The sequence below is a fragment of the Dama dama genome, chromosome 9 (assembly GCF_033118175.1).
Source record: "Dama dama isolate Ldn47 chromosome 9, ASM3311817v1, whole genome shotgun sequence".
Classification (NCBI taxonomy): domain Eukaryota; kingdom Metazoa; phylum Chordata; class Mammalia; order Artiodactyla; family Cervidae; genus Dama; species Dama dama.
In genome coordinates this window covers 95,967,947-95,981,790 of record NC_083689.1, presented here as the reverse complement: position 1 = coordinate 95,981,790, position 13,844 = coordinate 95,967,947, and the positions used below count along the sequence as shown (strand labels likewise).

Below are 13,844 nucleotides of genomic sequence, written 5' to 3'. Positions count from 1 at the left end.
AGTTCAATAACCTCCAGAACCACAGACCAAGAGAGCATCTGATGCCAGATGATCTCCGGACTGAAGGAATGTAGGCCCTGCAAGCACCCTGACCCTTAAAAGAAACCCGGCCCTTGATTATAAGACTTGGTTGATAACGATCCACCTGCAATGCAGGAGACCCCAGTTGAATTCCTGGGTCAGGAAGATCCCCTGGAGAAGGGACAGGCTGCCCACTCCAGTATTCTTGGGCTTCCCTGGTAGCTCAGCTGGTAAAGAATCTGCCTGCAATGTGGGAGACCTGGGTTCGATCCCAGGGTTGGGAAGATCCCCTGGAGAAGGGAAGGCGACCCAGTCCAGTATTCTGGCCTGGAGAATTCCATGGACTGGATAGTTCATGGGGTCGCAAAGAGTTAGACATGACTGAGCGACTTAAACTTTTCACTTTCACAACACCCACACTTTCAGGTTGGGACACACATATTCAAGGATATAGCCTGCTGTGTGCCCCTTTGGCTGGCAAAGTAATATGAGAACTCTGTCTCCAAGATTTAACTCAGTGCCGATGCATAGAAGTAGGGTTTTCATCCGTTCCTTGCTTTTTCCAGCTTTAGAGGCAGTTCTTCTCCTTTGACTAATGACCCCTTCCCTCTGTCTTCAAAGAGTGGTCAGTCACTGTCGTGTCTGACTCTTTGCGACCCAACAGACTATAGCCCACCAGGCTCCTCTGTCCAGGGGGATTCTCCAGGCAAGAATACTGGAGTGGGTTGCCATTCCCTCTTCCAGGTGCTACTTCCTCCGAAATGCTACCCTCCGAAGACAGGGATGAGAGCATCCCCACATTGCCTCCTCTCCTCTTACCGTACTGCCTCCCTCTTATAAGAGTCCTTGGGATCACAATGGACCACTCAGGATAACCTTTCCTGAACCAGAACCTTACCTCAATCACACCTGCAAAATCCCTTTTGCCATGAAAGGTAACATTCATAGGTTTTGGGGATTAGGATGTGGATGTTGGTGGGAAGCATTATTCTGTTGACCACAGGGAGAAAAATGAGAACACGCATTTTCATTTGTTTGTACTCACATAAATAAACCCAATGTGCCTTGCAGCACTATTTATAACAGCTAGGACACAGAAGCAACCTAGATGCCTGTTGACAGACGGATGGATAAAGAAGTTGTGGTACATATATACAATGGAATATTACTGAGCCAAGAAAAGGAACAAATTTGAGTCAGTGCTAGTGAGGTGGATGAACCTAGGGCCTGTTAAACAGAGTGAAGTCAGAAAAATGAATTCATATATTAACACATACATATGGAATCTAGAAAAATGGTACTGATGAAACTATTTGCAGGGGAGGAAGAGAGATGCAGCCATGGAGAATGGACTTGTGGACACAATGGGGGAAGGAGCAGGTAGGATGAACTGAGATCGCTGAAACATATATATCATCAAATGTAAAACAGAAAGCCAGTAGGAAGCGGCTGTGTAACACAGGAAGCACAGCCAGTGCTCTGTGACAAGCTCCAGGGGTGGGAGGAAGGTTTATGAGGGAGAGGACGTACGCACACTCACAGCTGATTTGCACTCTTGTACGGCAGAAACCCGGGGCTTCCCTGGTGGCTCAGTGGTAAAGAATCCGCCTGCAAAGCTGGAGATGAGGACAGAGGAGCCGCAAAGAGTCGGACATGACGGAAGTGACTTAGCACGCACGCGTGGCAGAAACCAACACAACACTCTAAAGCAATTATCCTCCAATTAAAAATAAAAAGAATTTTAAAAGAAGATTCCAGATCTAAAATTCATTAACGAACTTTTCAAATCAAAGAAGTCATTTCAGCTTACTGAATGGAGCTGAGAGATACAGCTAGTTCCTATTTACCTTCCATACTATCAGTGCCAGAAAATACGCAGAAAACTTATCTGCTTATGTCATGCAAAGTAAGAACAGCATGGACCTTGAAAAAAACAGAATATAATTCTTTAGGAATTTCAGCAAAAAGGTCAAATAACTTATAAGGGAGAAATATCAGGCTGGCTTTAAGGTTCACAACAATATATATATCTCTCTTGAGAAAGCAGTGGAGGGATAAATTCAAAAGCCTCCAGGAAATAAAAGTGTGAACAAAATGTTATACCCAGACAGATTGTTGAACTAGAAAGGCAATGAAGTCAAAGTCGCTCAGTCGTGTCTGACTCTTTGCGACCCCATGGACTATACAGTCCACGGAATTCTCCAGGCCAGAAAACTGGAGTGGGTAGCCATTCCCTTCTCCAGGGGATCTTCCCAACTCAGGCACCGAACCCAGGTCTCCGCATTGCAGGCGGATTCCTTACCAGCTGAGCCACCAGGGAAGCCCAGAAAGGCAACAGTGGGTACCTATGACCATATAAGGATTACAAAAATGTATTTCCTATATATGCACCTTGAAGAAACTGTTAAAAGATAAACCTCAGTTGCACACAAGTTGAACAGAGACACTGTAATGGAAGGAGAGAAGTGAGTCTAAAATTGGTTTAACCTGAAAACTATGGAAGAAACAACTCTTGGAATCACATTTCTGGTCTATAATATGAATCAATGACAACAAAGAAACAATAAAACTAATCAAAGTTGGGAAAAGAGCTAGATGGTTGTGCAAGAATATTGGTTATTTCAGCTTTTATGATCAGAACTCTAAAAGTCTCATTTATATTCTGATAATTCAAACAGTTGGGACTGAATATAGTTTAAGGTGTAAAGTAAGCATTAGAAGAAATAATACTTACACCAGTACCTACTAAGCTGGTGTTGGAGAAAAGGAATCAGAGCTAAATCATCATTGTCCCTAGTGTTTCCAAAATAAAATATCAAGCATTAAAAATCTTATACGTGTAAAATAAAACACTAATATATTCCAAAACAGCATAGAAAGCTTCCAAGATATAGTCAGCTACCCAACCCACATAAAACAAATATGTATACAAAACTTTAGAGAAAAAATAAAGCAATAAGAAAAAGCATAATGTGAAGCTAGAATCACACATTTTTAATATAAATGGCATATACTTATTGAAAGAGAAGAGTCTCAGTCTCTATTACAAAGCAAAAGCCAAGCAGGGCTGAGTATACATGATAAATCTAAATCAGAAAGATTAAAAGTAAAACGATTGTAACACCATACTGGCTTACACATATGCAAAAGTTTACACCCTCAATACAGACGAGGATAAATCAGGGCAAAAAGCACTGACTGTGCTAGAGAAGGTGTTGAAGTTGAGTCATGCCCACCAAGAAGCTATATGCAAGTCTTAATCCTCTCCCTGAGAATGTGATCTTACTTGGAAATAGGGTCTTACAGATGTAATCAAGTTAAGATGAGGTCCTCCTGTTAGGGTGGGCTCTGACTTTGGTGTTCTTCTACAAGAGATACTTGGACAAAGACACACATGGAGGGAGACGGGTGTGTGAAGCTGGAGGAACAGTCTGATGCTATTCTATCAATAAGCCAAGGAATACCCGCGACTGCCAACAGCTGCCCGAAATCAGGAAGGAGCAGGGAAGAAGCCTCCCTAGAGTCTTCAGAGAGAACACAGCCTTGTGGACACCTTAAATTTGGATTTCTAGCCTCCTACACTGAAAGACAAATTAATTTTGTTCTTTAAAAAAAAAAAAAGTCTCCTGCTGATCTTCCAGTCCAAATTTCCACAGAGGAAGAGGGGTTGAGTTCCCATCTCCTTTTCACTTTTTTAAAGTAGGGAATATATTGTGTCCACTAAATTGCATGCTATTTTCTTAAAAAGGAGTAAATAAGAGAGCTCCTTGCTCTGAACGTGTAAGAGGATTTCATACACTCTCATACTAATCTGATCATAACAGTAAGCTGCAATAGTAGAGCAGGACAACAAAGACTTTTAGAACATGGTCAGCACGTGCCAGGAAATTATTTGCATGCAGTTAAAGAAGCATTTCAGACAAACATTATGTGTAACACTGGAGCTGTTTCTCCTTCAGTATGCACAATAGGAACCTTTCTGTCCCCACAGCCCGACTCACTGCTAACCTCCAGTGGGGACTCCCAGAGATGTTTCCAAGGGTCACTTTGCACAGGTTCTGTATCCCCTCAATGATCTATCCCTTACCACTCTTCCATTTTATCTGTTCATCGCCTCCCCGTAAACCAAGACATGGTCCCAGCTCTCAAGCTGTAGCCAAATGCAGACCACTAAGATGTTAACACCTAAAACGCAGTAACTGCCAGAGTGAAGTGGAGTGAAAGTTGCTCATTTGTGTCCAACTCTTTGCGATCTCATGGACTATACAGTCCATGGAATTCTCCAGGCCAGAATACTGGAGTGGGTAGCATATCCCTTCTCCAACAGATCTTCCCAACCTAGGAATCGAACTGGGGTCTCCTGCATTGCAGGTGGATTCTTTACCAACTGAGATATCAGGGAAGCTCAACTGCCATAAGAAGGGCATAAAGAAAGAACTAAGAAAAGATACATGAAGATGGAATTACTTCTTCCTGGAAGAGGCATGGAAAGTAAGGGAGAGATATCATTTACGTGGGACTCTACAGGATATAGGGGCTTCTGATTCTGGAAAAGCAAGAGATACAGTTTCAATCCCTGGGTCAGGAAGATCCCCTGGTGTAGGAAAAGGCAACCCACTGCAGTATTCTTGCCTGGAAAATTCCATGGATATAGGAGCCTGACGGGCTATGGTCCATGGGGTCGCAAAGAGTCAGACATGACTGAGCATGATGACCTCCACTACACCATACGCTGGAGCTTGCAAAGTAGACAGGAAATGGTAACCCAACCCAAGCCAAGGGAGAGTGTGAGGTGTGCAAGTAAGCACACAGACAGTCTGGATGGAAGTTCTACTTGTCAAGGCAGAAAAGCTGGGGCTAGGTCATGAAAGACGCTGCTGGCGGTGAGGATTGTGGAGGTTCTTCAACAGGCACTGGGAGTCTTCTAGAAGGGTTTGTTCCCAGGTTAGATTTGAGTTAGGAATATAATTCTAATGGAACTGTGGGAGATCTTTATGGGTTCAGGAGACTTAACTGGCAGCTTGGGAACATTCTAGGGAGGGGCTGTAATATATAGTGCACATTCCATCTCATGTTGTGGCTGCCTGGTCTCTCGCCTCCTCCTACCTGGTCTCTTGCCTCCTCCTACCTGTGCTCCTCAACCCTGGAAACTTCCAATTTTTAAAAACTGAGATATAATTGACATACAACATTATATTCATTTTAGGTATACAACATCATGATTTGATATTTGCATATATTGCAAACTGATCACCACAATGAGTAGTTAACATCCATCACCACTTAGTTACAAATTTTTTCCCCTGTGATGAAAACTTTTAGTATTATTCTCTTAGCAACTTTCAAACACACAACATGGTACTATTAACTATAGATGCCATGCAGTACATTATAGTCTCACCACCTATTTTATAACTGGAAGTTTATAACTTTTGACTTCTTCACCCATTTCACACTTCCCTTACCCCCTGCCTCTGGCAACTACCAATATATTCTCTAAATCTATATGCTCAGTTTTTGAGGCCTTTTTAGTTTAATATTTCATATACATATACAATTGCGCTCATTGCACATGCAAGCAAGGTAATACTCAAAACCCTTCAAGGTAGACTTCAACAGCATGTGAACTCAGAACTCTCAGATGTACAAGCTGGATTTAGAAAAAGCAGAAAAAATGAGAGATCAAATTTCCAACATCTGTTGGAACATAGAAAAAGCTAGAGAATTAAAAAAAACATTTATTTCTGCTTTACTGACTACGCCAAAGCCTTTGACTGTGTGGATCACGACAAATTATGGAAAATTCTTAAAGAGACTGGAATACCAGACTACCTTACCTGTCTCCTGAGAAACCTGTATTCAGGACAAGAAGCAACAGTTAGAACCAGACATGGAACAATAGACTGGTTCAAAATTGGGAAAGGAGTACATCAAGGCTGCATATGGTCACCCTGCTTACTTACATTTTACACAGAGTACATCATGTGAAATGCCAGGCTGGATGAATCACAAGCTGGAATCGAGACTGACAGGAGAAATACCAATAACCTCAGATATGCAGATGATACCATTCTAATGGCAGAAAGTGAAGAGGAACTAAAGAGCTTCTTGCTGAAAGTGAAAGAGGAGAGTGAAAAGCCTGGCTTAAAACTCAACATTCAAAAAACTAAGATCATGGCATCTGGTCCCATCACTTCATGGCAAATAGATGGGGAAAAAGTGGAAACGCTGACAGATTTTCTTTTCTTGGGCTCTAAAATCCCTGCAGATAGTGACTACAGCCGTTAACACACTTGCTTCTTGGAAGAAAAGCTATGACAAACTTAGCATATTAAAAAGCACAGACATCACTTTGCCAACAAATGTCAGGACAGTCAAAGCTATGGTTTTTCCAGTAGTCATGTATGGATGTGAGAGCTGGACAATAGAAAAGGCTGAGAACTGAAAAATTGATGCTTTCAAACAGTGGTGCTGGAGAAGGCTCCTGAGAGTTCCTTGGACTGCAAGGAGATCAGACCAGTCGATTCTAAAGGAAATCAACCCTGAATATTCATTGGAAGGACTGATGCTGAAGCTGAAACTCCAATACTTTGGCCACCTGATGCGAAGAGCTGACTCGTTAGAAAAGACCCTGATGCTGGGAAAGACTGAAGGCAGGAGGAGAAGGGGACGACAGAGGATGAGATGGCTGGATGGCATCACCAACTCAGTGGGCATGAGTTTAAGCAAACTCTAGGGGATAGTGAAGGACCGGGAAGCCTGGTGTGCTGTAGTTCATGGGTCACAAAGAGTAGAACACGGCTTAGCAACTGAACAACAGCAATACATATGTGAGATCATATGGCATTTGTCTTTCTCTGACTTATTTCACTCAGCACAATGTCCTCAAGGTCCATTCATGTTGTCACAAATAGTAAGATTTTATATTTCATGGCCAAATCGTGTTCCATTGTATGTGCACACACATATATATGGCATGTTTTCTTTATCCCTTCACCCACTGATGGATACTGAGGTTATTCCCATATCCTGAATATTGCAATGCTGCGATGAACACGAGAATGCAGAAATCCTCTTGTGTTAGTATTTTCATTTCCTTCAGATAAACACCCAGGAGTGGAAATGCTGGATCGCATGGTAGCTCACTTTTAGTTTTTGTGAAGCCTCCACACTGTTCCCCATAGTAGCTGCGTCAGTTTACATCTCTACCAACAGTGCTCAATGTTTCCCCACATCCTCACCGACAGTTATTTCCTGTCCTTTTGATGACAGCCATTCTGACAGGTGTGAGGTGATACCTCATTGTGATTCTGATTGGCATTTCTTTGAAAATTGATGATCCTGAGCATCTCTTCATGTACCTGCCTGCTTTCTGTATGTCTTCTTTGAAAAAAGGTCTATTCAGATCCTCTGCATACTTTTTAATTGGCTTATTTTGTTTTGTTGTTGTTTTTTTTTTTTTTTGCTATTGAGTTATATGAGTTCCTCACATATTTTGGATGCTAACCCTTTATCAGATATAGAACTTGCAAATATTTTCTCCCAGTCAGCAGGGTGCCTTTTCATTTTGCTGGAAAGACCCAAATTCTTAACCTGCTATTATGTGCAGTTGCCTCTGTTTCTCAAAAGTCTTGCCCCCAAAAATAACACATAAGTGCTCATTTCTATGCTACATAATTATCAAAGCATTTTTTAAAAAGAAATAAGATATTCTTAAGAGAAATTCTACCAGTTGTTAAAGATAATATAAATTTCTTTATCTCATCACAGCTAACATATCAACATTCTAAATATTTTGCACATAATGGTTTTCAAAAACAATTATGCTTGAGAAATACAAGGCAGGATTCCCAAATTTACTTCGGCAATTCACATCCAAAGTGAAAATAACTACACAACACTGTGTGAAGCTTGTTTTAAAAAAAAGGTTTATTTGTTACAAAAGTGTTAAATACTAAAACTAAAAACATATAAATTCAGGTCAGGCTATATTAAAATACACACATACCCTTCTTTGCAAAATTATTCAAGACAGAATTAAACAGATTATTTAAATTAAATAAAATACATGAGGACATCTTTGTCTGATTAGCTGTATCAGTGTAGTGTAGTTTTTAAAATTACAGTTGAGAAGTTCAGCTGTCCAGAAAGTCAAATTTACCTAGTTCTTCAGTTTTCTGCTTCGGCCCAACAGGAAACCACCGTGCTGGATTAGACAGGGTGAATTTCAGGTAGGTTACCGAAACCTTCTACATTATACGCCTACTCTCCTACAATGTGAACACAGAGTGGTCAGAAGTATATAAAGGGTTATATAAGGTGAGAATCTGGCCCCAAAAGAAAAGGCCTTAGTTCTATTGATACAATACAGTATCTTCTCTAAATAAAATGACTGATAAATATATTGAAGCAGAGATCAGCAGAAAGCATACATTCACCTAGAAATAATCTTTCAATTAGAAAAACTCTAAAAGAGCACTCATTTTCCAAGAGAGTTTGTACGTTTTTTGTTTTTGCTTTTTTAAAAACCTCTTGTTATTTTAAATCGAGTTAATCCAAAGGTGTTGCAGAGTCTAGGTTTAAACACTAACTTGATTGCTGTTCTGACTAGCACAGGAGAGCTGTGACATCTGTGTGTCTGACTCACTCGCAGGAGGCAAAGAACTTTCATAATAAAAACTACATGCTCAATGCCAACGGAGCTGCAGCTCCCAAAGCCAACCTCCACTTAGGGCCAACAACCTAGAAACTATCTACAGTCTACTGAAGTGTTCAATAGTATTTTCAAGGAAATATTTTACTTTAGCACTTATATTTTTCAATGTCCTAGCTTAAAAGTTACTTAGACATAATGCTGTAATTAATGTAGGGGTAAGGATATGCTTATGAAAAGCAAAAGGCTATCATTACATTTCAAAAGGCCTTAAATGTGAATGAATTACTAAAAAATCTACTTCAGTATTTATTCTTTACAATGCTAATTAATCCTTGTCAAGTGGGAGAGTTGATTAATTCAAATGAATTAAATACAAAAATTAAAAATGCATTCCAGTAATCTTTATCAACACAATCCAATTAAAATAAGGCTTCTTGTAAGATATTTGTAGGGGATTTTTACTGTTTTATTCTGACAGTTGTTGGCAAACATTCAAGGACTAACTGTATAGTATTGTTTCTAATCTATGGCATAAAACTGTTTAAACAAACCTTAGAATAGGTGGGCAAAAACTATGCATATTCTTAAGTCACTGGAAATTAAAATAAAAATATATTCCAATACCTTATTACAGATGAAAAGGATGCTAACAATAAATAGTAATCTGGTTTTCCATCTCTCAGCTTCTAAGCTTCTGATGTAATTGTTCCTGCTGACATGTGATTCAAAAGAAACTATAATTCTGTCCTCTTAGCACCTTTTTCTTTCCATGCAACAAGTCTTGATTTATATCCTTTCTTTGAACTTACTAGATAAAATCCTGAAGGACAAGATTCATGTTATTCTTCATTAAATACCCTTTCAGTTCACAGACAGAATTCACACAGTTCAAGCCATTGACATCTTAATGTTAGTAAATATACTAAAAGAAAGAAAATTCTTGAGCCTTTGATTGCAGATTCTCTAGAAAGCATCTTTTCCTACGAGCATTTTCATAAATGCATATTAAAGTCACACCGGCCAGTCACTTTTACCAACATCCTGGTCTTACAGAGTGATCAGGAAAGTATTTATCTGTGTGAAGCCAGGACTCTGAGTGTCTCAAAGTGAAACCAACACGACGCATTTCTCACTTGCCAGTTGAGGTGGCAGAGGAGCGAGGCCCTGGGTGGTACAGACTTCCTCGTGGGAGAAACCCCACGCGATCTCTTTCCTCGGCAAGCTTCCTTCTTTTTGCTTGATGTCAGTGCCTCTTTTCTGCTTTCAGAGAAGATAACATTCTGAGCAAGACAACATACCCTGCAAGGAGATATGCATAATCTGGGGGGGCCCAGTAGAGAGTGAAAATGCAGGGCCCTCCTTCAAACATCATGAATTTTAAGACGGTGATCGCAGGGCAGTGGATCAAGCATGGTGCCCTTCTAAGCAGGGGGCCCTGTGTGAGCACAGAGGCTACATGGCCACAAAGCCAGCCCTATACAGATTTCCTGGCTAATAAGAACCATGGAGGAGAGGCAAGGTGGATCAGGTGGGTTGTTCAGATTAAAAAACAGATTTTTTTTTTCATTATGGTTCGAACATTGTCACTTGATTTGGAATGAAGTGGCATTTCATGTTTAAAATCCCAGGAAAATTTCTAAGATCTCAGTTTAATCAGTCTTCTAGATTTCTCATTATAGAAACAGTCATACTGGGTCTTTAAATGGCCCTTATTTTAACAGAGCAATTAATCAGATGATGAAACTTCTGCATTAATACTACATGATTTTTAAAAAATTTGAACATTTCTTAAATGGAAAGGATATTCATATCACTAAACCAATAAGGAATCTTAAAGGAAAAAGTAGCTGTACACAGCTTTATATGCTAGGGTGAAGTCTTCATTTTAACCTACAGTATATTTTGTTCCCTTGTAAGATCACAATGATAGTTTTTTCCAACAAGATCTAATAAGCACGTTAAGCTGAATGGTGGTCTTTTCAAACTCCCATATTTGTTTCGGTCGCAAGAATTTTCCTGGAACCCAGAAGTACCCCATTCTTCATAATTACAAGAAAAAAAATGCATGGATATAGAAACTCCAGGTTACATTACTAAGCAACGACACTTCCGGGAGTGAATATACTTCCTGTATTCCGCAAGCTGCTTCAAGTACATAGTCGATGGCCATCTGTGCTTTTCAACAAAACTGCGTTCTTCCACTAAAAGTTTTAGAAAAAGAGTATTAATTGAATATATTTTATATGGGATCAACTTTCAATATTAAGTATTGGTTTCCTGTGTAACAGATGAGACCCAAGCTCTGCTGTATACTTCCTCCCCTCCTCTCAATCACTCATCAGGATTCACGCTGTCCTGTCACTTACAATTATATACATCATGTCACTGCTTCATCAAGTAGTATTTGATTACATCCTTTTTTCTTTTTTTCCCCCAAGTAAGACTTCTTTTTCTCGGAGATAAAGGACGTTGTGGTTTTCATCTAATTAGTTTTCTTTGTCGCTAACTCTGCCTTCCAAACTCTAAAGTCCTCCCATTCTTTTTCCCTTCTGCTCCTAGACTTCAAGTCTTTCACTCTGTTTTCTCTAGTTTTGGTGAAGCACAACTTTTATTAGCTTCCTGAAAGGGGGGCAAGCATAAGAAGTATTTCTGAGACCTTGTTTGTGATGAGGCATCTTACACTGAACAGATCATCTGGTCTGGTATGAAATCGTCCCTCAGTATGTTGAAGACAGTACCCCATTGCTTCCTACTACCATTCAGATTCACAGTCGCTGATAAGTCATCTGCGGGGTTTTTTTATTCTACAAATATTTACATTTTCCTATTTATAAGTAGGTGTTCCTGCATATCCAATGATGGACCTTGTTCATTCATTAAGCTGAGCCTTTTAATATGCTGATTCAGTTCCTTCAGTAATGGGGTAACTTCTTGTATTATGTCTTTGATAATTTCCTCCTCAGTGTTTTTTTCTTTCTTCCTGTATTAACTTCTATCACTCAGATACTGCACTCCTGCACTAAGCCTCCAACTTTTTTTTTTAAACCTTTTTTTCCTCTTTTTGTCCTACTTTCTAGGAGATTTCCTTACCTTGATCTTTCTACTCATTTATTTATTTAGTTGTTTGGTTGTTCTGTTACAGTTTTTTTTTTGCTATCCTAATTTTCAAGAGCAACTTCTTATTCTTTTATCATTTTATGCTAAAATACATGTAATATAAAATTTACCATCTAAACTATTTTAAAGTGTACAGTTCAGTCGTGTTATGTACATTCACATGGTTGTCAACCAATCTCCAGAACTCTTCATCCTGCAAAACTAAAACTCTACACCCATCAAACATCATCGCCTTGTCCCCTCTCCCCCACATCTCAGCAACCATTATTCTACACCCGGTCTCTATGAATGCTGTTTCCCTTTTATAACATTCTATCTTTACAAACATGTATCTCTTATTCTTTGCGGATATTAATTACAGGGTTTTTTTTTTTTTTTTTTTTTAAGATTTCCTTCTACTCTTTGTTCCTATAAATTCCTTCTCTTCCGTTTTTCTTCATTTTGCTTTGGTATTCATCTTTCCCATTGGACAGTGCCTCAAATACCAATTGATCCTCAGTTAACCTCTTCATATTTAAAAGTGAAATGCTAGAAAGCTGTTTGGAAATCTTTGGGGCATGGGCAGGACTTGCTGCCTGGTGAAGAGTCAAGGTGGGAGTCAAACACCTGGCTGCCAAAACTCTAGAAGCTGGAGATGGGCAGGAGGCTGGAGGCTTCCTGCATAATATGTGCACTTTCACACCATCCCTGTGTTTTCAGTCCAGCTCCTTGCCCCAATCTCAGCCATACTCTGAGCTTATGATTCTCTAGCTTTTGTGGCTTAACTTTTCCAGGAATACACCCCCAATTCTTGTGATGGAGAGGGAGCAGCTCCCTGCCTGGGTGGGACAGAGTGCAGCAGAAGCATTCAACTAGCTCTGTGGCTTTCAGCCCCAAATCTCATTCTGCTTTCTGAAATACCAGGTCCCACGAATTTTTAAGGCTTTACAGTATGCTGCTGGCTGGATCAGCTTGTTTCTCATTAGTATTCCCTTCTGTGGGCATTGAGGTTTCCTTCTGCTATGCCAGTTTCCACTTCTCCATCTACTGTTTGATCCCATCTATTGTAATTTGGATTAGCAAGGTCCTGATCCAGGCTGCGGGGCCTAGCTGCTCAGGGAAATCAATTGTACATTTAAGACTGCTCCCCCAGTTAACATTAAAGAAAAGAGAGAAAAAATTTATTGTAGATGAGCTCTGGTAGCCAGCAAAAATCAAAACAAGACCAAAAAACCTGTTACAATATAAAACATAATACTGAGATAAATTAAACAGAATAATGAATCCATAAGTGCCAAGAGCAACATATTCCTGTGCATTGCTGTTTGCTTTCATATGAATCTGGTATGTAAAATACACCTAGTATTTAATGAGCTCTTTCACTGAGTTATGATGTGTCGGCGGCAGCATTAACACAAGGTCTTTTCCAGTCTCACTTTTCAATTTCTAAACACCTCTAATGAAGAAAAATCCCCAGTTAAGGGAAAACATTTCTTATAATTCCAAAAATAATCTGATAATTGAAAATGAGCCATTCTTTAAGTAAGCTGTAAAGGGACTGTGACATGAAGCCTTTCAATCTCAAGGGCCCACGTGAAATAGGCCAAGAGTCAGGCATCTGGGAAGAGGAGACTGTGGCACTGTGTCGGGCACATGTGCGGTAATGCTCCGTTTCAGGGTGTTGCCAGCTCGGAAGATGGGCCCAGAAGCACCAGATCTTCCAACTTTTCAAAAGAAGCCAGAAATTTCAATTCTTAAAAATGTGACACGTTACAATGTTTAAATGTTGACACTAAAAGAATTTATAATACCATGTGATCGAAATAAGATCCCTGGGCAAGTTATATTCAACCCACAGACTTGTCAATTTGTGACTGCTGATATTAGCCATCAACTTCTCCCTTATACACAGGGGCTTTTTTTTTTCCTCTGCCCAAGAGGACATATCACAACAGGTCCTGGATGTGAACAGGCACCACTGAATCAGAGCACTCAGGATACTATTTTTATTTCCACCAAAGGAACATGAGATAGTCACTGACATAGTCTCATTTTCTTACCCTGCCTTCTC

The 13,844-nt window shown here is 39.9% G+C and overlaps 1 protein-coding gene across 1 annotated transcript in view; it reads right to left on the bottom strand.

Moving 5' to 3' along the window:
- Positions 1-7,932: 7,932 nt before the first annotated feature.
- Positions 7,933-13,844, bottom strand: part of RHOBTB3 (Rho related BTB domain containing 3) — a 59,532-nt gene continuing 53,620 nt past the window's right edge. Inside the window, exon 12 of the mRNA XM_061152045.1 lies at positions 7,933-10,878. Within this exon, the coding sequence (XP_061008028.1) occupies positions 10,763-10,878 (116 nt within the window). The 3' untranslated portion in view covers positions 7,933-10,762. The remainder of the gene's footprint in view (positions 10,879-13,844) is intronic.